Source organism: Theropithecus gelada, chromosome 6, assembly GCF_003255815.1.
Source record: "Theropithecus gelada isolate Dixy chromosome 6, Tgel_1.0, whole genome shotgun sequence".
In the NCBI taxonomy this organism is placed as follows: Eukaryota; Metazoa; Chordata; class Mammalia; order Primates; family Cercopithecidae; genus Theropithecus; species Theropithecus gelada.
In genome coordinates, this window is record NC_037673.1 from 128,239,889 (window position 1) to 128,267,344 (window position 27,456).

Consider the following 27,456-nt stretch of genomic DNA (forward strand, 5'->3'; position numbering starts at 1 on the left):
TCCATATATCCTTTGAAATCTAAGAGGAGGTTCCCAAACCTCAGTTCTTGACTTCATCATCTGAAGCCATGGCCCAAGCTCTGCATTTGCCCCTTTCAGCCAGAGCTAGAGCAGCTAGGATACAGAACACCATGTCTCCAGGCTGCACACAGCATGGGGATCCTGGGACTGGCCCAGAAAACCACTTTTTCCTCCTAAGCCTCCAGGCCTGTGATGGCAGGGGCTGCCATGAAGACCTCTGACATGCCCTGGATACATTTTCCCCATTGTCTTGGGGATTAACATTTGGCTCCTCATTACTTATACAAATTTCTGCAGCCAGCTTGAATTTCTCCTCAGAGAAGGGGATTTTCCTTTCTGTCACATTGTAAGGCTGCAAATTTTTCAAACTTTTATGCCTGTTTCTCTTTTAAAACGGAATGCTTTTAATAGAACCCAAGTTACCTCCTGAATGCTTTGTTGCTTAGAAATTTCTTCTCCCAGATACCCTAAATCATCTCTCTCAAGTTCATAGTTCCATAAATCTCTAGGGTAAGGGCAAAATGCTGCCAGTCTCCTTGCTAATTTGCTAAAACATAACAAGAGTCACCTTTGCTCTAGTTCCCAACAAGTTCCTCATCTCCATCTGAGACCACCTCAGCCTGGACCTTATTGTTTATATTGCGATCAGCATTTTTGTCAAAGCCATTCAACAAGTCTCTAGGAGGTTGTAAACTTTCCCGCATTTTCCTGTCTTCTTCTGAGCCCTCCAAACTGTTCCAACCTCTGCCTGATACCCAGTTCCAAAGTTGCTTCCACATTTTTGGTTTAATTGGACTAACAGTTCCACATGGCTTGGGAGGCCTCAGAATCATGACAGGAGGCAAAAAGCACTTCTTACATGGTGGCAGCAAGAGAAAATGAGGAAGAAGCAAAAGTGGAAACCCCTGATAAACCCATCAGATCTTGTGAGGCTTATTCACTAACATGATAATAGCATGGCAAAGACCAGCCTCCATGATTCAATTACTTCCCACTGAGTCCCTCCCAGACAACATATGGGAATTCTGGGACATACAACTCAAGTTGAGATTTGGGTGGGGACACAGCCAAACCATATCAGTAACCAAAGAAACCTCTGAAATATAATAAATTAATAATAAATTAATGTCTACCAAGTTCTAAGAAGAAAATGTTTATAAAATGTTTATCTTTCCTTTGTTTCTATACAAAGATATTCTCAGATAATAAAAACTTCAAAAATAAATCACTGCATTCTTCATGAAAACCTTGTCTTCAGACACACTCTACCTACCTAAGAAATAAATAAAAGTTAACAACTAAAAAAACGAGAGCGCTATGATGAAAGATAACTGGTAGTGGATACTAAAAAAAAACATTTTATGTTATATTTTGGTTTGGAAGGAGAGGTGTACTAAGTGTACACTGTATTTTATTTATAATCACCATTTTATTTTTTCCAGCTTTTCTCAGGTATAATTGACAAATAAAAATTGCAGATATTCAAGGTGTACATGATTTGATGATATACACATACATTGTGTAAGAAGTACCACAATCAAATTAACACATCCATCAACACACAGCTTCCCTTTTTTGTATATGGTAAGAACATTTCAAATCTGCTCTCTTATTATATTTCAAGTAAACAATTCACTGTTATTAACTATAGTTACCATGCTGTACATTAGATTCCCAGAACATACACATTTTATAACTGAAAGTTGTACCCTTTGACCAGCATCTCTCCATTTCCCCCAACCCCAGCCCCTGTCAACCACCATTCTACTCTCTGCTTCTGTAAGTGTGACATTTTTAGATCCCACATATAAGTGAGATCATACAGTATTTGTCATTTTATGTCTGGCTTATTTCACTTAGCATACTGCCATCCAGGTTCATACATGTCACCTTTCTTCTCTTCTAATGGCTGATTGGCAAATGTATGTCACATTTTCTTTATCCATTAATCTGTCAATGGACACTCGTGTTGTTCCCACATCTTGACTATTGTAAATATTGCTGCAATAAACATGGTAGTGCAGATATCTCTTTGAGATACTGATTTCATTTCCTTTGAATACATACACAAAGTTGAAATTACTGGAACCTATATTTCTAATTTTTTGAGGAACCCCCATTCTTTTATCCATAATAATGATACCAATTTACAATCCCATCAGCAGTGTATAAGGGTTCCATTTCCCTACACTCTTGCCTATACTTTTTAATCTGTTGTTTTTAAAATAAGCAATTCTAACAGGTATGAGGTGATCTCTCATTGTAGTTTTGATTTGAATTTCCCTGATTAGTGATGTTGAGCTCTTCATGTAAGTGTTGGCCATTTGTATGTCTTTTTTTGGAGAAATGGCAATTCAGGTCCTTTGAGCATTTTGAATACAGCTATTTGGTTTTTTGCTATTGAGTTTTGTGTGATATATATATATATATATATATATATATATATATATATATATGCTATTGAGTTTTGTGTTCCATATATATATCTCTCTCCAAATATATGATATTTGAATATCATATATATATGATAGCAACTCTTTATCAGATATATGGTTTGCAAATGTTTTCTAACATTCCCTAAGTGTCTATTCATCATGTCGTTTTCTTTGTTGTACTTAAGCTTTTTCATTAGATGTAGCCCAGAATGTTTATATTTGCTTTTGTCGCCTGTGCTTTTGGTGTCATATCCAAGAAATGCACTGCTAAGACCAATACCAAGAGGGTTTTACCCTATGTTTTGTTTTGGGAGTTTTATTATGATTTCAGGTCTTACATTTAAGTCTTTAATCCATTTTGAGTTAATTTTTGTATATGCTGTACTTCTGGGCACTCTGCTCTGTTTCATTGGTGTGTATGTCTGTCTTTTTTTAAGTTCAGGGGTACATGTAGAGGTTTGTTATTAGGTAAACCCGTGTCATGGGGGTTTGTTGTACAGATTATTTTGTCATCCAGGTATTAGGCCTAGTACCCATTAGTTATTTTTCCTGATCCTCTCCCTCCTCCTACTCTCCACCCTTTAAAAGGCCCCTGTGTTGTTCCCCTGTATGTGTCCCTGTGTTCTTATCATTTAGCTCTCATTTATAAGTGAGAATATGCTATATTTGGTTTTCTCTTCCTGTGTTAGGTTGCTAAGGATAATGGCCTCCAGCTCCATTCATATTCCTGCAAAAGACATGATCTCATTCTTTTTTATGGCTGCATAGTATTCCATGGTGTATATGTACCACATTTTCTTTGTCCAGTCTACCACTGATGGGCATTTAGGCTGACTCCATGTCCTTGCTATTGTGAACAGTGCTGCAGTGAACACACACATGCATGTATCTTTATGGTAGAACAATTTATATTCCTTTGGGTATATACCCAATAATGAAATTGCTTGGTTGAATGGTAGTTCTGTTTTTAGCTGTTCGAGGAATTGCCATACTGCTTTCCACAATGGTTGAACTAATTTACACTCGCACTAACAGTGTATGACTGTTTCTTTTTCTCCACAACCTCATCAGCATCTATTTTCTTACTTTTTAATAATTGCCATTCTAACTGGTGTGAGATGATATCTCATTGTGGTTTTGATTAGCATTTCTCTAACCATCAGTGATGCTGAGCTTTTTTTTATATGCTTGTTGGCCACATGTATGTCATCTTCTGAAAAGTGTCTGTGCATGTCCTTTGCCCACTTTTTAATGTTTTTTTTTTTTTTTCTTGAAAATCTGTTTCAGTTCCTTGTAGATGCTGGATATTAGACCTTTGTTAGATGCATAGTTTGGGGAGATTTTCTCCCATTCTGTAGGTTGTCTGTTTACTCTATATAGTTTATTTTGCCGTGGAGAAAGTCTTTAGTTTCATTAGATCCCACTTGTCAATTTTTGCTTTGTTGCAATTGCTTTTGGCATCTTTGTCATGAAATCTTTGCCTGTTCCTATGTCTCCAGGATTTTCATAGTTTTGGGTTTTACATTTAGGCCTTCAATCCATCTCGAGTTGATTTTTACACATGGTGTAAGGAAGGGGTTCATTTTCAATCTTCTGTATATGGCTAATCAGTTATCCAAGCACCATTTATTGAATAGGGAGTCCTTTTTCCTTTGCTTGCTTTTCTCAGCTTCGTCCAAGATCACATGATTGTAGGTGTGTGGCCTTATTTCTGAGCTCTCTATGCTGTTCCTTTTGTCTATTTGTGCCAGTACCATGCTGTTTTGGTCACTATGGCCCTGTAGCATAGTTTGAAGGTAGTGTGATACTTCTTCTTGCTTAGAATTGCCTTGGCTATTCAGGATCTTTTAAGATTTCATACAGATTTTAAAATAGCTTCTAGTTCTGTGAAGAATATCACTGGTACTTTGATAGGAATAGCATTGAATCTATCAATTGCTTTGGGTAGTATGGCCATGTTAATGATGTTGATTCTTTCTATTCATAAGCATGGGATGTTTTTCCATTTGTTTGTGTCATCTCTAATTTCTTTCAGCCATGGTTTGTAGTTCTCTTTGTGGAGATCTTTCACCTCCCTAGTTAGCTGAATTCCTAGGTATTTTATTCTTTTTCTGGCAATTCTGAATAGGATTGTGTTTCTGATTTGGTTCTTGGCTTAACTGTAATTGCTGTATAGGAATGTTAGTTATTTTTGTACATTGATTTTGTATCCTTAGAATTTGCTGAAATTGTTTATTAGCTTAAGGAGCTTTTGGGCCAAGAATATGGAGTTTTCTAGATATATGATCATGTAGCCTGCAAACACGAATAGTTTGACATCCTCTCTTCCTATTTCTATGCCTTTTATTTCCTTCTCTTACCTGATTGCTCTGGCCAAGATTCCTAATACTATATTAAAGAGGAATGGTGAGAGAGGGCATTCTTGTCTCTCTTGTGCTGGTTTTCAAGGGTAGTACTTCTGTTTTTGCCTATTCAGTATGATGTTGGCTGTCGGTTTGTCTCGGATGTCTTTTTTTATTTTGAGGTATATTCATTCAATATCTAGTTTATTGGTAATTTTTAACATGAAGTGGTGTTGAATTTTATCAAAAACCTCTTCTGCATCTATTGAGATAATAATGTGGCTTTTGTCTTTAGTTCTGTTTATGTGATGAATCACATTGATTTGTGTATACTGACTCAACTTTGCATCCCAGGGATAAAGCCTACTTAACTGTGGTGAATTAGCTTTTTCATGTGCTGCTAGAATTCAGTTTGCCCATATTTTGTCGAGGATTTTTGCATCAATGTTCATCAAGGATATTGGTCTGAAGTTTTCTTTTTTTGTTGTGTTTCTGCCAGGTTTTGGTATAAGGATGATACTGGCCTCATAGAGTAAGTTGGAGGGGAGTCCTTCATTTTCAATTTTTTGGAATAGTTTAAGTAGAAATGGTATTAGATCTTCTTTATACTTCTGGCAGAATTTAGTTGAGAATCCTGGTCCTGGGCTTTTTCTGGTTGGTAGGCTTTTATTTTTTATTTTATTTTTATTTTTTAAACTTTAAGTTCTAGGGTACATGTGCACAACGTGTAGGTTTGTTATATATGTATACAAGTGCCATGTTGGTGTGCTGCACCCATTAACTTGTCATTTACATTAGGTATATCTCCTAATGCTATCCCTTCCCCCTCATCCCACTCCATGACAGGCCCCGATGTGTGATGTTCCCCTTCCTGTGTCCAAGTGATTCAACTTTGGAACTCATTATTGGTCTGTTCAGAGATTCAATTTCTTCCTGGTTCAGGAAGGTGTATGTGGGAGGGTGCATGTGTACAGGAATTTATCCATTTCTTCCAGAATTTCTAGTTTGTGTACCTAGGTTTTCATAATATTATCTGATGGTTATTTGCTTTTCTGTAGGGCCAGTGTTAATATCCCTTTTGTTGCTTCTAATTGTGTTTATGTGGCTCTTCTCTCTTTTCTCTATATTAGTCTAGCTAGCAGTCTATGCATTGTATTTTTTTTCCAAAAACCAACCCCTGGATTTGTTGATCTTCTGAATGGTTTATCATGACTCAATCTCCTTCAGTTCAGCTTTGATTCTGGTTGTTTCTTGTCTTCTGCTAACTTTGGGGTTGGTTTCCTCTTGGTTGTCTTTTAGTTGTGATGTTAAGTTGTTAATTTGAAATCTTTCTAACTTTTTGATGTGTTCATTCAGTGCTACAAATTTCCCCCTTAACATTGCCTTAGCCGTGTCCTCGAGATTCTGGCATGTTTTATCTTTGTTCTCATTAGTTTCAAAGAACTTCTTGATTTCTGAGTTTACTTCATTATTTACCCAAACGTCATTCAGGAGCAGGTTATTCAATTTCCATGTAATTGTATAGTTTTGAACTATTTTCTTTGTCGTGAATCCTATTTAAATTGTGCTGTAGTCCAAATGATTGTTATGATTTCAGTTCTTTTGCATTTGCTGAGGAGTACTTTACTTTAGATTATGTGATCAATTTTAGAGTATGTGGCATGTAGTGATGAGAAGAATGTATGTTTTGTTGTTTTGGGGTGGAGCATTCTGTAGATACCTATCAGGTCCATTTGATCCAGTGCTGAGTTCAGGTCCTGAATATCTTTATTATTTTTTTGCCTGGATGATCTGTCTAATACTGTCAATGGGGTGTTGAAGTCTCTGACTATTATTGTGTGAAAGTCTATTTCTCTTTGAAGGTCTCTAACAACTTGCCTTATGAATCTGGGTGCTCCTCTGTTGGGTGCATATATATTTAGAATAGTTGGATCTTCTTGTTGAATTGAACCCTTTACCATTATGTAATGCCCTTGTCTTTTTTGATCTTTGTTGGTTTAACATCTGTTTTGTCAGAAACTTGGATTGCAACCTGCACTTTTTTCTGTTTTCCATTTGCTTGGTAGATTTTCCTCCACCCCTTTGTTTGCAGCCTATGTATGTCATTGCATGTGAGATGGGTCTCTTGAAGACAGTATACTGTTGGATCTTGATTCTCTATCCAGATTGCCATTATGTGCCTTTTAATTGAGGCAGTTAGCCTGTTTACATTCAAAGTTCATATTGAAATGTATGGCTTTGATCCTGTCATCATGATGTTAGCTGGTTATTATTCAGACTTGTTTGTGTAGTTGCTTTATAGTGTCACTGGTCTGTGTACTTCAGTGTGTTTTTGTAGTGGCTGGTAACAGTCTTTTACTTTCCATATTTAGTGCTTCCTTCAGAAGCGCTTGCCTCCTTCAAGTCACATCTGGTGATGAATTCCCTCTGGTGAAAACAAATTGCTTGTCTGAAAATGATATTATTTCTCCTTCACTTATGAATCTTAGTTTGGCCTGATATGAAATTCTTGTTTGGAATTTATTTTCCTTAAGAATGTAGAATATTGGCCCCCAATCTCTTCTGCCTTTTAGGGTTTGTGCTGAGAGTTTCATTGTTAGACTGATGGGCTTCCCTTTGTGGGTGACCTGACCTTTTTCTCCAGCTGCCTTTAATCTTTTTTCTTTCATTTCAACTTTGGAGAATTTGATGATTATGGATCTCAAGGATGATCTTCCTTGTTAAGTATCTTAGTAAAGTTTTCTGCATTTCCTGAATTAAAATGTTGGCCTCTCTAGCTAGCTTGGGGAAGTTATCATGAAAGATATCCTAAAATATGTTTTCCAACTTGCTTCCATTCTACTCTATCAAGGACACCAATGTGTCATAGATTTGCTGTCTATGGAGGTTTTGTTCATTCCTTTTCATTCTTTTTTCTCTATTCTTATCTGTCTTACTTCAGAAAGCCAGTCTTAAGCTCTGAGATTCTTTCCTCAGCCTGGTCTATTCTGCTATCAACACTTGTGATTGCATTATGAAATTCTTATAGTGTGTTTCTCAGTTCTATCACGTCAATTACATTCTTTTCTATACTGGCTTTTTATCTGTTAGCTCCTGTATCATTTTATTGTGATACTTAGCTTCCTTGGATTGGCTTTTAGCGTACTCCTGCATCTCAATGATCTTCATTCTTACCCATATTCTGAATTCTATTTCTGCCATTTCAGCCATCTCAGCCACATTCAGAATGCTTTGTGGAGAGGTAGTGCTATTGTTTGGAGGAATAAAGGCACTCTGGCTTTTTGATTTATCAGTTTTCTTGCGCTGGTTCTTTCTCATCTTTGTGGGTTCATGTTCATATTCCTTCAGTTTTTGAAGTTGCTGTTCTTCAGATGGGTTTTTTTTTTTCTTTTATCTTATTTGATGGCCTTGAAGGTTTGATTGTGATATAAGGTGGGAGATTTTAGGGGGCCAAGGCTCAGCTCCCAGCTCCTGAACTGCGTGCTCTAACTCTGAGGGACTTGTATTGGGCCCCAACTTTGTTCTCTGGCTCCTCAAGGTTAGAAACCTACTGCACTAGGTTGAGAGTAGTTGGGGGAGGGGAGGTGCTCCCAGACTACTGGTCTCTACAATCCAATGGGTGGTGCCAGCCAAAGCATTTCACAGGTTGGTGGCAGTGGGATCCATTCTCATTCTCATGTGCCAGCAGTAGCAGCAGTGTGGTGGGGCACACACTCATCAGCTACAACAGGGTGCTAGTGGATCCTAGGGTACCTGCCACCCTCTGGGCATTTACAGCAGCAGTAGAGGCAGCACAGCTCTAGCGGAAGGGAAGTTTCCACTGGCAACTGTGTGCACAGTTCTGCTAGTGGTGGTGTTAGTACAGGGGTGGGACACTAGTGGGTGCAGGTCTGAGTGTACCCTTTGTGCGCATTCAAGCAGGCAGGAGTATATGTCTGTTTCTATGCCAGTACCATACTGTTATACGGGTATAGATTACTATTGTTTTCAAATATAGCTTGAAATTAGGAGGTGTGATGCCTCCAGCTTTGTTGTTTCTAAAGATTGCTTTGGCTATTTGAAATTTTTTGTGGTTCCATATAAATTTTAGGATTGTTTTTTCTACTTCTGTGAAAAATTACATGGGAATCTGGATAATGATTGTAATGAATCTGTAGATCACTTTGACGTATGGACATTTTAACAATATTAATTCCTCCAATCAATGAAATGGTATGTCATTACATTTATTTGTGCCTTCAATTTCTTTCATTAATGTCTTATAATTTTTAGTATATAACTCTTTTGCCTCCTTGGTTGTATTTGATCCTAAGGATATTATTTTCTTAATCTCTTTTTTGGAAGCTCATTGTTAGTGAAAAAAGACAACTTATTTTTGTATATTTGTATATTGACTTTGTATCTTGTAATATGATATTGTTTATTAGTTCTAACAGTTTTCATTGAAGTCTTTAGTTTTTCTTTCATATGAGATCATGTCATCTACACAGATAATTTAACTTCTTTTTTTTTTTGAGACAGAGTCTCGCTCTGTTGCCAGGCTGGAGTGCAGTGGCACGATCTCGGCTCACTGCAACCTCTACCTCCCAGGTTCAAGCAATTCTCCTGCCTCAGCCTCCCCAGTAGCTGGAACTACAGGCGCATACCACCATGCCCAACTAATTGTTGTATTTTTAGTAGAGACAGGGTTTCACCATGTTGGCCAGGATGATCTTGATCTCTTGACCTTGTGATCTGCTTGCCTCGGCCTCCCAAAGCACTGGGATTACAGGCATGAGCCACCATGCCCAGCCAACTTCTTCTTTTTCAATGTGGATGCTTTTCACTTCTTTTCATTGCCTAATTGCTCTGGCTCGGACTTCTAGTACTATGTTGAATAGAAGTAGCAAGAATGGGTACTCAGGTCTTGTTCATCTTAGAAGAAACTTTCAGCTTTTTATCACTGAGTATATTAGTTGTGGGCTTATCATTAATGGCCTTTATTGTGTTGAGGTACATTCCATTTACACCTAATTTGTTGAGAGTTTTTATCATTAAAAATTTTGGATTTTGTCAATGGTTTTTATGCATTAATTGCAATGATAATATGTTTTATCTTCTCTTGATGTTTTTCATTGTGCTTTGTTGATTTTTTTTTTTTTTTTTTTTTTTTTTTTGCCATAGTGTGTGTTCATTCCTTTCTATTTATCTTTTGTGTATTTACTAAAGGTTTGTTCTTTGTGGTTACCATAGGGCTCATATAAAACATCCTGTAGTTAGAACATTCTATTTTAAGCTGATAACAACTTAACTTCAATCACATACATTCTATACTTTTACTCCACCCTTCCACATTTTATGCTTTAGATATCATGCTTTACAACATCTTTTTATTTTGTGTAATCTTTAACAAATGATGGTAGCTCCAACTCCACATTTCCCCTCCATACTGCCCTAGTAGAGGTTCTCCATGAGGGCTCTGCCCCTGCAGCAGACTTCTGCCTGGATGTCCAGGTGATTCCATACAGCTTCTGAAATCTAGGCGGAAGCTCCCAAACTTCAGCTCTTGCCTTCTGTGCACCTGCAAACGTCATGTGGAAACCACCAAGGTTTGGGGCTCACCCTCTTAAGCAATAACTTGAGCTGTACCTTGGCCCCTTTTGGCCATGGATGGAGTTGGAGTGGCTGAGATGCAGGGTACCATGTCCCAAGACTGCACAGAACAGCAAGGCCCTGGGCCTGGCTTACAAAACCATTTTTCCTTCCTAGGCCTCCAGGCCTGTGATGGGAGGGGCTGTTTTGAAGGTCTCTGAAATTCTCTGTAGGTATTTTTCCCATTGTCTTGGCTATTAACACAGCTCCTCTTTACTTACACAAATTTCTGCACCTGGCTTGAATTTCTCCCCAGAAAATGGGCTTTTCTTTTCTACCACCTGGTCAGGCTGCAAATTTTCCATATTTTCATTCTCTTCTTCCTGTTTAAATGTAAGTTGCAATTCAGACTGCCTCTCTGTGAACACATATAAACATAGGCTGCTAGAAGCAGCCAAGCCACATCTTGAATGCTTTGCTTAAAAATTTCTCCCACCAGATGTCTTAAATTATTTCTCTCAAGTTCGAAGTTCCACAGATCTTTAGAGCAGGAGCACGATGCTGCCAGTATCTTTACTAAAGCATAGCAAGAGTAACCTTTACTCCAGTTCCCAATAAGTTCCTCAGCTCCATCTGAGACCTCATCAGCCTGGCCATCTCTGTCCACATCACTATCAGCATTTTGGTCAAAACCATTCAACAAGTCTCCAGAAGTTCCAAACCTTCCCTTGTGTTCCTGTCTTCTTCTGAGCCCTCCAAACTGTTTCAATCTCTGCCCATTACTCAGTTCCAAAGTTACTATCATATTTTCAGGTATCTTTATAGCAATGCCCCATTTCTCTGATATGAATCTTCTGTATTAGTCTGTTCTCACATGGCTATAAATAACTACCTGAGACTGGGTAGTTTATAAAGAGGAGAGGTTTAATTGACTCACAGTTCCACAGGCTGTACAGGAGGCACAGCTGGGGAGGCCTCAGGAAACATGGTTATGGCAGAATGTGAGGTGGTAGCAAGCCTATCTTCACATGGTAACAGGAGAAAGAGAAAAGGGAGAAGTGCCACACACTTTCAAACAACTAGGTCTCGCGAGAACTCACTCACTGTCACAAGAACAGCAAGAGGGAAACTACTCCCATGATCCAATCACCTCCCATGAGGTCCCCCCCCCCAACACTGGGAATTACAATTCAACAAGAGATTTGGGAGGGGACACAAAGCCAATCTATATCATTCCAGATTTACCCTTTTGCCTAAAACAAAAATAAATCAGAAAAAAATATATGAAACAATAGTTTTCAAGACACCAGACATCAGACATTGAAGGACAGTATCTCCAAGACATGGAAAACAAATCATATGAGTCTTACAATTTCCCCAACTTATCGCCTTGAGAGAATTTCTAGCCTGCAGTACAGGGAGGGAAAACTAAGCAGTACCCAGGAGACTGCCTGACTTGAGGAGATGCAGCTGAGTGTCTAGGGAAACCAAAATGACTGAGTTTATAGGGCAGAATACCAGAGAGGAGAGAGCTACATACAGAGAGAACCCCAGCAATATGCATACTGTTCAGTACACAGTAGAGTACTGATCAGTACATGCTTATGAAGAAACTATCTGAGGCAAGTAAAAGAACTATCTGAAAAGATTAGCAGAAATAGTGCTAATGCTGACACAATATTGGGAACAGTATTTGAAGATTTAATAGGCAAGAACCCTTTTTTCCTCAATTTTTTTCTTTTCTCCTTTTAGCAGCTACACAATAATGACTTGGACATTAAAAAACAACTGCATATACAAGGAAAGCTAAACAGTAACTGTGCATGTCTAGAGAAATATGCAAACCTCAGAAAAGACCTAAGAAGACCTTAAGTGTACACCTCAAGCTGATCCTTGGCACGTAAGTAGCCTATGACAATGAAAACAAAAACAATTACAAAAGATGGCAAAGTTGGCCAGGTGCGGTGGCTCACACCTGTAATCCCAGCACTTTGGGAGGCTGAGGCAGGCAGATCACGAGGTCAGGAGATTGAGACCATCCTGACTAACACAGTGAAACCCTGTCTCTACTAAAAACACAAAAAATTAGCCAGGCATGGTGGTGGGCACCTGTAGTCCCAGCTACTCCAGAGGCTGAGGCCAGAGTATGGCGTGAACCTGGGAGGTGGAGTTTGCAGTGAGCTGAGATGGCACCACTGCACTTCAGCCTGGATGATAGAGTGAGGAGATTCCATCTTTAAAAAAAAAAAAAAGATAGCAAGGTTTAAGAAGGGTGGACAGACTCATTTCCACATTTACTACATTATTATATTCAAACATCCAGATTTTTTTAAAAAATCAAAAGGCATAAAAGAAACAGAAAAGTATGGTACATTCAAATGGAAACAAAATCAACAGAAACTGCCTCTAAAAAGGAACTGATTATATATCTATTCAAAAACTTTAAAACAATTCTCTTTAAAAGATGCTCAAAGAACTAAAGGAAGATGTGAAAAAAAAGTCAAGAAAACTATGTATAAACAAAATTAAAATATCAATAAAAAGAGAAAACCTCAAAAGAAGCAAAAAAAAAAAAAACAAAAACAAAAAAAAAACAAAAACCCAAAAAACCTAGAGCTTAAAAATACAATAACTGAAAGGAAAAATTCACTAGAAAGATCCAAGGGCATATTTAAGCAGGCAGAAGAATCTATAAACTTGAAAACAGGACAACAAATTCATTCAGTCTGAAGAAAATAAGTTTAAAAATTGAAGAAAAATGAACAGAGTATAAGGGACCTGTGGGACACCATCAAGCAGACCTACATGTATATTGTGAAAGTCCCAGAAGGAAAAGAATGAGAAAAGGGGGAAGAAAGAATATTGGAAGAAATAATGAGTGAAATTTTCCAAATTTGATAAAAGACATAAACATCTAAGAAGCTCAACAAACTCCAAGTAAGATGAACTGAAAGACATCCACTTATTATAATCAAACTTTAGAAAGAAAGACAAAGAAAGACTCCTGAAAGCAGCAAGAGAAGTGACCTGTCGCATACAAGGGATCTTTATAAGATAATCAACAGATTTCTCATCAGAAATGTTGGCTACCAGAAGGCAGTGGGCTGACAGATTCAAAGTGATAAAAGAAAAATATCTGTGAACCAAATATCCTACATCCAGTAAAACGGTCCTTCAAAAATGAGGGAGAAATTAAGACATTCCCAGATAAACAAAGCTGAGGGAAGTAGTTACCACTAGATTTGCCCTGCAAGAAATGCTTAAAGGAGTCCTATAACGTGAAATGAAAGGACACTAGACAGTACCTTGAAGCTGTATGAAGAAATGAAGATCTAAATAAAGGCAAATAGAAGGGGCAATTATAAAAGCTATTATTATTACAACAACAATTTATAACTCTACTTCTTGTTTTCTATATCATTTAAGAGACTAATAAATTTTAAAAATAATTATTGGCATAAAAGCTAGTATTATTGTAACATTGATTTGTAACTCACATTTTTATTTTCATAATTTAAAAGACTAAAGTGTTTAAAAGTATTATTGGCTGGGCATGGTCACTGACACCTGTAATCTCAGCTGCAGGCAGACTGCTTAAGCCCAGGAGTTGGAGGCCAGCCTGACAAACATGACAAAACCCTGTCTCTACAAAAAAATACAAAAATTAGCTGGACATGGTGGTGCATGCCTGTAGTCCCACCTACTCAGGAAGCCAAACTGGGAGGATTGCTTGAGCCTGGGAGGTGGAGGTTGCAGTGAATCCTGATCGTGCCACTGCACTCCAGCCTGGGTAATAGAGTGAGTTTCCATCTCAAAAAAAATATTAATTTATGTTTTAATGGACATGATGTATAAAAATGTTAACATCATCATCTGAAAGGGGTGGGGGCAGAGATGTAAAGGGGCAAAGTTTTTGTATGTCATTGAAGTCAACCATAAATTCTAATTAGAGTATAACTCTAGACTGCTAAATAAATTCAAATTAGAGTACCATAACTTTAGACTGCTAAAGGTAATCCCTCTGGTAACCACAAAGAAAATAGCTATAGAATATACACAAAAGGAAATAAGAAATAAATTCAAATATTTCACTACAAAAAAATCAATTAACCACAAAAGAAGACAGTAATGTAGAAAGTGAAGGACAAAAAAATATAAAGGCATATAGGAAACAATGAGCAAAATGACAAAAATAAGTCTGTCCTTATCAGTAAGTATTTTAAATAAATGAATTAAATTCTCCTATAGAAAAACTGGGATTGGCAAAATAGATAAAAAGCATATGCTATATGTTGTTTATAAGAGACTCACTTTAGATTCAAAGATATAAATAAATTGAAAGTGAAAGAATAGGAAAAGCTACTCCATGTAAATAGTAAAAAAAGAGAGCAGGGGCAGCTATCATAATATCAGATAAAGTTTCAATCAAAAGGTTATAAGAGACAAAGATGAACATTATATATTAATAAAAGACTCAAGATAACAAAAACATATAACAATTATAAGCATTTATACACTGAATGACAGACCATCAAAATATATGAAGTAAAAACTGACAGAACTGAAGGGAAAAATAGACAGTTCTACAATAATAGTTGAAGACTTTAATACCTCCCTCTCAGTAATTGATAGAATAACCAGAAAGAAGAGAATAAGAAAATAGAGGACTTAATACAATAAATCAATTACATGTAACATATATACAGAACAATCTTTCAAATAACAGCATATATATACTTCTCAAGTGCACATGGGATATTTTACAGGATAGACCATATATCAGGCCATAAATTAAGTCTCAATATATTCTAAAAGATAGATATCATACAAAGTATTTTGTCTGACCAAAATATAATGAAGTGATAAAAAAACAGAGTTTGTAAAATTGAAAAATTCAACAAACTGTGAAAATTAAACAACATGGCTCTTAAACACCAATGGGCCAAAGTAGAAATCACAAGGGAAATTAGAAAATACTTAGAGACAAATGAAAACAAAAACACAGCATATCCAAACTTATGGAATGTAGCCAAAGCAGTGCTAAGAGGGAAATTTATGGCTATAAATGCTTAAATTGAAAAACAAGAAATGTCTGAAATCAACAACCTAACTTTACAACTTAAGGAACTAGAAAAGAAGAACAATCTAAACCCAAACTAAACCTTCTGCTAAACCTAGCAGAAGGATGGAAATAATAAAGATTAGAGCAGACATAAACAAAATAGAGAATAGAAAAAAAACATAAAGAAAATCAATCAAACCAAAAATTGGTTCTTTGAAAACAGCAACAAAACTGACAAACCTTTAATGAAAAAATACTAATAAAAAGGGAAAGAAGACTTAAATTACTAAAGTTGGAAATGAAAGTGGTGACATTACTACCAATTCTACCAAAAAAAGAATTACAAAGAGAGTATTATGAACAATTGCATAGCAACAAATTTCATAATCTAGATGAAATAAACAAATACCTATAAACACAAAGCATCTCAATACTAAATCACGCAGAAATAGAAAACTGGAATATACCTACAGAACTAGTAGGGAGACTGAATCACTAATGAAAAAACTCCCAACAAGGAAAAGCCCTGATTCTGTTGGCTTCCCTAGTGAATTCTACCAAACATTTAAAGAACTAATACCAATACTTCTCTAACTTTCCAAGAAGAGAAAGGAATGATTCATAACTCATTCTTTGAGACAAACATTACCCAAAGTCAAACAAAGTGTCTTTTCTGGACACTACAAGAAAAGAAAACTACAGGCCAATATCCATTATGAACATTGAAGCAAAAATCCTCAACAAATTACTAGTAAACCAAATTCAGCAGCATATTAAAAGGATGATAGGCCACAACTAAATGGGTTTTATTCCTGGAATGCAAGGATGGTTCAACATACAAAAATCAATCAATGTTTCTGCTTAATTTGGCAAGACTTAAATCAATCACTGTCATATATCACATATAGTAGAATGAAAGGAAAAAACATGTGATCTTCTACATTGATGCCAAAAAAGCATTTGACAAAATTCAGTACCATTTTGTGATAAAAAACAATAAACTAGGAATTGAAGGAAACTACTTCAACAAAATAAAAGTCATTGATATGGTTTGGATTTGTGTCCCTGCCCAAATCTCATGTTAAATTGTAATCCCCAGTGTTGGAGGTGGGCTCTTGTGGGAGGTGACTGGATCATGGGAGTGGTACTTCATGGGGGTGGTCCTCAATTGTTTAGCACCATGCCCTTTTTGCTGTTCTAGTGAGAGAGTTATTGTGAGATCTTGTTTAAAAGTGTATGGCACCTCCTCATTTTCTCTCTTCCTCCTGCTCTGGCCATGTAAGATGCCTTGCTCCTCTTTTGCCTTTCACCATAATTAGAAGCTTCTTGAGGCCTCTCCAGAAGCAGGTGCCAGAATCATGCTTCCTATACAGCTTGAGGAGCCATAAGCAACCTCTTTTCTTTATATAAAGAAACCTCTTTTCTTTATAAATTACCCAGTCTCAGGTATTTCTTTATAGCAATGTGAAAATGAACTAATACGGCCATATATGAAAATTCACAGTAAACATCACATTCAATGGTGAAAGACAGAAAGCTTTTCCTCTAAGATGAAGAAAAAGGCAAGGATGTCTGCATTTTCAACATACTACTGATAGTTCTAGCCAGAGCAATTATGCAAGGAAAAGAAATAAAAGGCATCCAAATTGTAAAGCAAGAAGTAAAATTATCTCTGTTCACAGATAACATGGTATCATTGTGGAAAACCCTGAAGATTGAATTAAAAATTATTAGAATAAATAAATTCAGCAAATTAACAGGACACAAGTCAACACACAAAAATCAGGTGAACTTCTACACACTAACAATAAGCAATTAGAAAAGAAATTACAATTCAATTCATAATAGCATCCAAAAGAATATTTAGGAATTAACCAAATAAGTTAAAGACCTACACAATGAAAACTACAAAACATTGGTGAAATAAATTAAAGAAAACATAAATAAATGAAAACACATCCCATGTTTATGGATTGGAAGATGTAATACTGTTAAGATGCCATTACTACCTAGGGTGATCTACAGATTCCATTCAATCTCTATCAAAGGCCCAATGATGTTTTTTGCAGAAACAGAAAAACCCATTTTAAAATTCACATGGAATCTCAAGGGATCCTGAATAGTAAAAGCAATAATTTAAAAGAAGAACAAATTTGGAGGACTCACACTTCTTGATTTCAAAATGTACAAAGCTACAGTAATAAAAGCCATATGGTACTAACATAAAGATAGACATATAGATCAATGGAATAGACAACCCAGGGATAAACCCTCAAATATATGCTTAAATCATTTTTGGCAAGGGGGCCAGACCATTCAATGGGGGAATGGATGGTCTCTTCAACAAATGATGCTGAGAAAACTGGATATCTACATGCAAAAGAATGAAGTTGGACCCTTACCTAATACCATACACAAAAATTAACTCAAAATGGATCAATGACCTAAATGCAAGACCTAAAACAAAAAAAAAACATTTGAAGAAAATACAGGGCAATAGCCTGAGCACCATAACAAAACCTTGTCTCTACAAAAAATACAAAAAATTAGCTGGACATCGTGGTGTACACCTGCAGTCCTAGCTACTCGAGAGGCTGAGGTGGGAGAATCACCTAAACCCTGGAAGTCAAGCCTATAGTGAGTCTGTGAGCCTTGATTGCACCCTGGCACTCCCATGGAGGACAGAGTGAGACTCTGTCAAAGAAAGAAAGAAAAGAAGAAAGAAAGGGAAGGAAGGGAAGGAAGAAAGAAAAAAGGAAAGGAAAGGAAAGGAAAGGCAAAAAGCTTCAGACATTTGATTTGGCTATGATTTCTTGCACAGGACACCAAAGGAATAGGCAACAAAAGAAAAAATAGACAAATTGTACTTCATAAAAAATATAAAATTTTGTGCATCAAAGACCCTAACCAAAGTGTAAAAAGGCAACCCGCAGAATAGGAGAAAATATTTGCAAATTATGTTTCTGATATGTTAAGAGATTTCTTAAAGCACCTCATATACAAAGTATCTAATGTAACAGTAATTATTTCCTTTAGTAATTGAAGGAAAAATGGAAAATACTACCTCATTTGAAGAATTTTCCTGCAAACTTGACACAGGAACAATTTCATTTGAATTAACATAATTGCTGACATTTGGAAATAGTTCTTCAAAAGATGCTTTTTGCACTGAGGACAAATCAATCTATAAAAGAACACATTATTCTTTTGTAGAAGTTAAACATTGCAAAAGCAATGATTTTTAAGTAATTAAAGAAAAGTTGAAAAATACCATCTCATTGGAAGCATTTTCCTGTAAACTTGACACAGGAACAATTTCATCTGAATACATGTAATTACTGACATTTGGAAATAACTCTTCAAAAGATGCATGTTTAGAGACAAATCAATCTGTAAAATGGGTTATAACATTCTTTGACTTTAAAGTTATTTTTTAATTAGGAATTTTTGTTTGCTATGATACATTTTTTCTATTCAGTCATCCAAACATTTATCAAATGCCTACTAAATGAAATTTATCTACTCAGCAACCATACCTCCTATAATAATTTCCCCTGCCCTTCCTTTAAATGTAAACTTCCCAGCATTATTCTCTTATCTTCATGCCTACCATTTGAACACCAGAGATTTTTAAATCACTATCTCTAACATAGAACTGTCTCCTAACTGCCATATCCATTTTTCTATCAGGTTACTGAAATCACCACATATTTCTGTACCAAATTAAAAATCTCCAAAAAGATGACTGATTGATTTAGAGATGATTTAAGGTGTGCAGGATGCACATAGTTTATACACAAAAAAACAATACTATGCCATTTTATATTAGGAACTTTAGCATCCACATATTTTGGTATCTTTGAGAAGTCCTGGAACCAATTCCCCATGGATACTGAGGGATGACTGTATATAGTTAAGACAACTGAAAACACGTTTAACAAAAACTTGTCAACAAATGTTCATAACAGTATTATTCATAATAGATAATAAATGGAAATAAATGCCCATAAACTGAATTGATAAACAAAATACGGTATATCTATATAATGGAATATAATTCAGTTGATATGGTTTGGCTGTGTCTCCACCCAAATGTCATCTTGAATTGTAATCCCCATAATCCCCACAGGTCGAGTGAGGGACCCGGTGGGAGGTGATTGAATCATGGGGGTGGTTTTCCCCATACTGTTCTGATAATAGTGAGTTCTCCCGGGATCTGATGGTTTTATAAGGTAGTTTTCCCTGCTCTTCCATGCTCTCTCTTACCTGTTGCCACGTGCCTCTTCCCCTTCCACCATGATTGTAAGTTTCCTGAGGCCTCCCCAGCCATGCAGAACTGTGAGCCAATTAAACCTCTTTTCTTTATAAATTACCCAGTCTTGGGTATGTCTTTATAGCAGTGTGGAAACAGACTAATACATTGGTCATAAAAAAGGAATGCAGTACCGATACCTGCTATAATATGGATGAATTTTTAAAACATTATGCTAAGTGAAAGAAGCCAGGCACAAAACGCCACGTTATATGATCTCATTTATATGAAATACTCAGAAAGAGCAAACCTACAGAGACAGAAACTAAATCAGTAGTTTCTTGGGACTGGAGGGTGGGATGGGGGTATGAGGACTGACTATAAATGAATGGGGTGATGAAAATGTTCTTAAATAGGATTGTGATGATAGTTGCACAATTTGTAAGTACACTAAAAACCACTGAATTATACACTTTAGTAAACTGAGTTTTATAAAATGTAAATTGTACCTCAATTTTAAAAATATGTTGATACTTGTAAAATAGTCACTAAATTAGTTTTGCCATGAAAAAATCATTTTGATACATTTGTTATTCATCAATACATTTTAACTCCAAATATCAACCAAGAATGAATAAAAAATGAGATACTCATTTTCTGGAAAAAGTATTGATTTTGGGGCCACTGGAAAGACTGTTAGCAGAGTATTAACAAAACCCTTTCTTCCATCACGAGCATCTCTTGGTTAAATCTGTAACTCCTTTTCCCTAGGAACCTGATAAGTGTAAGAACGTCAGCTGTGTTACTAGGCAATGTTGCTTATGGTAAAAATAATGTCTGATTGGAAAATTGTATCTCTAGGAAAAACTATAAATGCACTATAAATAAATAAATACTGCCCTACATAAAATACTTTGGGTTTCCCTGAGTGCAGGGACATTGTAATTACACATGGCCTTTGTGGAGACCATGGATGTTATGCCTAAGTGTTGTTACAAAAAATACTGGATTTCATCTCCTTGTGCCTGAGCAGTCCCCACACTGCCATGTAAGCTGCTGCATGGACCTCTGTGAGGATTGCTCACACTGAAGAGGAACATTGGATGTTTGACTGAAGACTTGATAAGATTGGATTTGATAATGATTTCTTGGATATGACACCAAAAGAACAGGTGAGAAAAGAAAAATAAATTTTACTATGACAAAATAAAAAACACTTGTGCATCAAAGGATGCTATCAACAGAGTGAAAAGGCAACCCATGGAAGGGGGCAAATTATTTGTAAATCATATGTTGGGTAATGGGTTAATATCCCAGATATATGAGAAACTCCTACGACTCAGCAATTAAAAATTCAAAAATAAACAAAGGACTTGAATATATATTTTCCCAAAGAAGATATATGAATAGCTAATTAACACATTAAAAGATGCTCAATGTCATCCTTATTAGGGAAATACAAATCGAAACCACAATGAGATATCACCTCACATCCATAACAACGACTATTACAAAAAAGAAAATAACAAGCACTGGTAAGGAAGTAGATAAACTGGAACCCTTGTGCATTTTGCTAGTGGGAATGTAAAATGGTACAGCTACTATGGAAAACAGTGTGGTGGTTCCTCAAAAAGTTAAAAATAGAATTACCATATGCTCTAGCAATCCCATTTCTAGATACATACTCAAAAGAATTGAAAGCAGAGACTCAAACATATATTTGTACACCCATGTTCATAGCAGCATTATTCGCAATTGTCAAAAGGCGGAAGCAACCCTATTGTCCATCAACAGATGAATGGATAAACAAAATGTTTCATATTCATACAATGGAGTATCAGTTCATCCTTAAAAATAAAATTCTGATGCATGCTGTAATATAGATGAATCTGAAGATGCCATGCTAAGTGACATAAACTAGTCACAAAGGACAAATACTGTATGATTCCACTTATATGAGGTAACTAGAGTAGTCAAATTAATAGAAACACAAAGTAAAATGGTGGTTTTCAGGGGCTAGGGTAGGGAGGAGCAGGAAGTTACTGTTTAATGCATACGGAATTTCAGTTTTGCAAGATGAAAAAAGTTCTAGAGATGAATAGTGGTGATGGTTGCATAATGATGTGAATGAATATACTTCAACTGTACACTTAAAAATGGTTAAACTTATAAATTTTATGTTATATATATTTCACCACAATTTTTAAAACTGAAGGGAAAAAAAGTAAGAATCCTGGTTGTTGCTGCAGTACTCTAGTTTTTCCTTCTCTTAGCACTATATAGAGTACTTCCATTGAAAGTGTGCTTAAGCAACAGGAAAACACAGATATTATTCTCCATAGGCAATATTCCCCTGATATAAGAAAAATAGAAGAATGGGGAGAGGAGGAGCCAGAAAACAGATACTACAAGTGTCAAATGCTAATACTTACCACAAAACCAGCTGTCTCTGAAGATGGAGTACTTGTTAAAAGGCCTCTGTTTTTCTTACCAGGAGTACTGGAATTTGCTTTCTATAAATGTTTTTTATAAAATAGGGATTGAACAGCAGAAAGAAATAAAATATTTTAGTATAGTAAAACTACAATTTAAAGTTAGTTGACTAGATCATAATATACGATACTAAGAAAATCCTTAATCTGTTCATTAAATTTTAAACCACGTCACAGGAAACTAAAGAATTTTCTCACTTGAGCTAGATCAAACAACGTCCAAGAAAACTCTATATGGCATAGCAACTATATGAGAATACCTTTGTTGAAATGAATACTTTGGTTGAAATTACTATTAATTTAGAAAGAAAAGCTAATTAGAGTGTTGAGTTAGGAAATGGTGCTTCAGTTATCTTTGTTAACTGCTAAGAAAGGTATTTTACTTTCAGCATTTAATTCTTAGTATATTATTGTACTTTTTGTGGAAAGAGATTATAAGTTATTTCTGAAGCTGTGAAAATATATGTAGCAAGGATAATTGGTTTAAATATAACTTTAAATGTATATAGATACTTTCATTTATGGAACATCAAAGTTAAAGAAATTATAAAGTAGGATGTAGGCTCATTTTTTACTTCTTGAAGATACAAAGAGGCAGACAGACAGGTAGACAAAGCAAGAAAGAGTGAAAGACAGAGTCAGGAAACAGACAAGATACAAGACCTAAAGAAAGTAACAGAAATCGAGGAAGGGACGGCCAAAAGAGAGAGATGAAGGAAGGGAGAAGAGCGGAATGGAGAGGAGATGAAGGAAGAGATAGAGAAGAGGAGAGGAGGTAGGAGAGGAAGAATGAAAAGCAAAAGACAGAGAAGGAGAGAAAAAGAGGAAGACCAAGAGAAGGAGAGAGGAAAAAAGAGAAAGAGAAGACAGAGACCAACACAGATTGTGAACAGAGATTGAGAGAGAGAGAGAGAGAGAGAGAGTAAGAGAGACCAAGGAAAAGAGACAGAGCTTAAGACTGAGAGAGAGAGAACATCTAGGATAGCAAAAGCAAAGAAATGGGTAGAAAGGTAGAGTAGAAAGTAAGAGTGATAGACAATCAAACAGAGACAGACAGCTTTATTTCCAGAAATCAGTTGCCTTTTCAGCCTTTAGACTCCATGAAGCAACCATGTCCCTTCTGGCTTAAAAGCTCTTAAACTGATTGTTGGTACAAGACATAATCTGGAATAGTTTATTAGGAAAATTTTTGTCAGAAATATTTATGGGCATATTTACAATAAACTGAACACATCAGCCTCTAACTTACTAGTTATATTTAATTTTCTCATTTGAACAATGAAGGTTATTCTATATCTAGGGACTGTGATGCAAGGGTTACAAATAATATATGTAAAGAGAATCTATGGTGTCTGGAGAGTAGGAGCTACTCAATGATAACTATTATCATCATCATTGTGGCAGTCCTGAAGGTCCTCTGCTCAGGTTTCTTCAAAGAACCAGCTGTTCCAGTGCAAGGAGTGTAGTTAGCTGATAGCCGCCAACTACAACATCTTTAGAATATGCTTCAGCTTTCATGCTGAGGCCACCATCTTTTCAAGCAGCCCCCGGCCAATGTCTGGGCATAACAGCCCAACACAAGACTTTCATAGACAATCTTTGCTCCAGAACTCCCCATTGTTGAGAGCTTCTGTCAGATCTGCATTGAAGACTGAGGCTATCCTTGCATAATCCTGCTTCTTCCCTGCCTTCCTTTCTTAGTCATTACCCCCTGATGTTTGAACTCTTTATACTGTCTGAATATCTGCTTCCCAGGGGTCTCATTTGATGTAATTGTCAACTATCAGTCCAATTTTAAAACATCAGCTTGTATGTAGCTATAAGTATATAGCTTCCCTACATTTTTCCTAGATTTGTTTATATATATATATGTATGTATATATTTCTAAATATTCCCAATCAGTATATATTTATAGTCTTTTCAAAAAATATTAGTTAATATAAGACTAGTTCTTATCAATGCAGGTTTTGGGGACTGAGTCAGAACTAAATGGTTCTACCTGCATTGCTTTCACAAGCAGACCTATAGTGGGAAGATGGAATCTTGACTTTTAGATAATGAGAGTTTAACTGAAAATGTGTATCTCTATGTTCAGAATCTTTTCCAGGCTGAAACAAATTCATAATCAAGAAATACATTTTATAGTGCTATAAAAACATTTCCAGCGCTTCTCACATGTCCTATTATTTCAACTTGAAAAAAGATTTAAACTTAAATTATTTTCTGGAAAAAAATAACATGTCATACATTTAAGTTAAAAAATCTGCTGAAAGACAAAATAGTTTGAAATACAGGTGGAGCAGGATGGACAGTGATGCCCATCCTCCAAGGCTCACCATACTCTTCTAGGTGGCTTTAGCCTTTGGGTAACTGTAGGACCTGGACAGAGTAGGGCAGTCTCGTCCATGGGGATGTGCCCAGTTCGATCTGAGTGTCCTCATCTGCCAGCCTCTCCTGGGGCCCCAGCCTGGTGTGCCCACTTGCTCACTTGCCCACAGCCTCACATGCCCAACCAGGGTGCTTCCTTGGGGCCCTTCTCATAGCTCCTTCACCAGCAGACCATGCCTCACCATCAGAGAGCTCCCACTGACCAGCCACCATGGATGCGCATCTGCCTACCTACAGCCTCCACTCCCCTATAGCCTTCCCCACCTCACTTTGCCGTCATGTACTCGCCCAAAGTCCTCTCCACTGCTTTGCTGGCCCGCAAGCATGGGTGACCATACTTCCTCTCTCCCACTGGCATATGTGTGTACATGTACCCTGCCTCTTCACCACTGCCGGCGTGAGCACACCCTGCCACCACTAATGTGCGGCACTCTGCCCTGCCAATGTGGCCTGCATGAGGGTGTGTACAGAATCCAGTGCCTCACTCCCACCAGCAACTGGCCACCCTGCCCCACCACCACACCAGGATCCACACTCAAGCTAGCATAGATCCTGCTATGCTATGCCACTGCCTGAGGAAAGGCACTGGCCAGCACTCCCCATCAGAATGCTGTGGCCAGCAGAGCAGGAACACCGGGCCCCTCCAGTGCAGCCAGTTCCTAAGCTCCTGAGACTAGAGAATAAAGCTAGGGGCTTGGTACCAGCACCCTTAGAGTTAGAGCAGGAAAACTAGGAATACTAAGCTGCCGCTTTGGCCCTCTAAAATCTTCCGGAAACAAACTTAACAGACACATAGACCAATGGAATAGAATAGAGAGCCCAGAAATAAAGCTTGCACACCTACAACCATCTGATCTTCGACAAAGTTGACAAAAACAAGCAATGGGGAAAGGACTGTTTTATTCAATAAATGGTGCTGGGACAACTGGCCCGCCATATTCAGAAGACTGAAACTGAACTCCTTCCTTATACCATATACAAAAATCAAGATGGACTAAACACTTAAATGTAAGACCTACAACTATGAAAACTCTAGGAGAAAACCAACAAAATACCATTCTGAACATGGACCCTGGCAAAGATTTCATGACTAAGATGCCAAAAGCAACTGCAACAAAAACAAAAATTGACAAATGGGACCTAATTAAACAAAAGAGCTTCTGCACAGCAAATGAAACTATCAAGAGAGTAAATAGACAACCTACAAAATGAGAGAAAATATTTGCAAACTCTGCATACAACAAAGGTCTAATATCCAGGATCTATAAGGAACTTGAAGCCATTAAAAAGTGGGCAAAGGCATAAACAGACATTATCAAAAGAAGATATATGCATGGCCAACAAGTGTATGAAAAAATGCTCATCACTAATCATTAGATAAATGCAAATCAAAACCACAATGAAATACCATCTCACACCAGTCAGAATGACTTATTAAAAAGTCAAAAACTAATAGATGCTGGCAACATTGTGGAAAAAAGGGGAATGCTTATCCACTGCTGGTGGGAATGTAAATTAGTTCAGCCACTGTGGAAAGCAATTTGGTGATTTCTCAAAGAACTCAACACAGAAGTACCATTGGACTCAGCAATCCCATTACTGGGTATATACTCAAAGGAATATAAATCATTCTACCATAAAGATACCTGCAAACGTATGTTCACTGCAGCACTATGCCCATAGCAAAGACATGGAATCAATCTAAATGCCCATCAGTGGTAGACTGGATAAAGAAAATGTGGTAAATATACACCATGGAATACTATGCAGGTATAAGGAAGGAGTCCAGTTTCAGTATGCTTAAGTCTTTAATCCATTTTGAGTTTATTTTGGTAGATAGTGATGATGCAGTGTGAATATGTGTTCCCATCCAAATCTCATGTTGAATTGCAATCCCCAATGATGGAGGTGGGGCCTGGTGGGAGATTATTGGATAATGGGGATAGATTTCTCTGGAATGGCTTAGCACCATCCCCTTAGTGCTGTTCTCTTGATAGAGTGAGTTCTTACAAGATATGGTTGTTTAAAAGTAAAGCACCTCCCCCACCCTCTCTCTCGTTCCTGCTTTTGCCATATGAAGCGCCTGTTCCTGCTTTGCCTTCCACCATGAGTAAAAGCTCCCTGAGGCCTCCCCAGAAGCAGATGCTGCCAGGCTTCCTGTACAGCCTGCAGAACTGTGAGTCAATTAAATCTCTTTTCTTATAAATTACCCAGTCTTAGGTTTTTTTTTTTTTTTATCACAACACAAGAACAGCCTAATAAAGGGGAGAAATAGGGGTCTAGTTTCATTCTTCTGCATGGGGATATCCAGTTTTCTGAGCATCGTTTACTGGAGAGACTGTCCTTTCCCCAGTGTATGTTCTTGATGGCTTTGTTGAAGATCAGTTAGCTGTAAATATGTGGATTCATTCCTGGGTTCTCTATTCTTTTCCTTTGTTCTGTGTGTCTATTTTTCTACCAATATCATGTTGTTTGGGTTAGTACAGCCTTGTAATATATTTTGAAGTCAGGTGGTGTAGTGCCTTGAGTTTGTTCCTTTTGCTTAGGACTGCTTTGACTATTCTGGATCTTTTTTGGTTCCATATGAATTTTAGCATTGTGTTTTCTAGTTATGTGAAAAACTACATAGCTATGTAGTTAGCGATTGCATTGAATCTACAGATTGCTTTAGGTAGTATGGTCATTTTTAATGATATGAATTCTTCTGATCGATGAGAATGGGATGTCTTTTCTCTTCTTCAATTTCTTTCATCAGTGTTTTGTAATTTTCCTTGTAGAGATCTTTCACTTCTTGGTTAAATTTATTCCTAGGTTTTTGGTTGTTGTTGTTTTGTTGGTTTGTTTTGCCACTGTTATAAATGTGATTGCCTTCTTAATTTTTTTTTCAGATAT

The 27,456-nt window shown here is 36.8% G+C and overlaps 1 protein-coding gene across 2 annotated transcripts in view; it reads right to left on the bottom strand.

Moving 5' to 3' along the window:
* The window catches only part of MEIKIN (meiotic kinetochore factor), a 142,244-nt gene that overhangs the window by 37,499 nt on the left and 77,289 nt on the right, over positions 1–27,456 (bottom strand). The window contains exons 10-11 of one of the 2 annotated variants that reach the window (XM_025388686.1): positions 22,116–22,196; positions 18,496–18,615 (exon numbers count right to left, since the gene is read on the bottom strand). In XM_025388686.1, coding sequence (XP_025244471.1) covers positions 18,496–18,615; positions 22,116–22,196 — 201 coding nt within the window. The remainder of the gene's footprint in view (positions 1–18,495; positions 18,616–22,115; positions 22,197–27,456) is intronic. The other variant, XM_025388687.1, reaches the window with a different exon arrangement.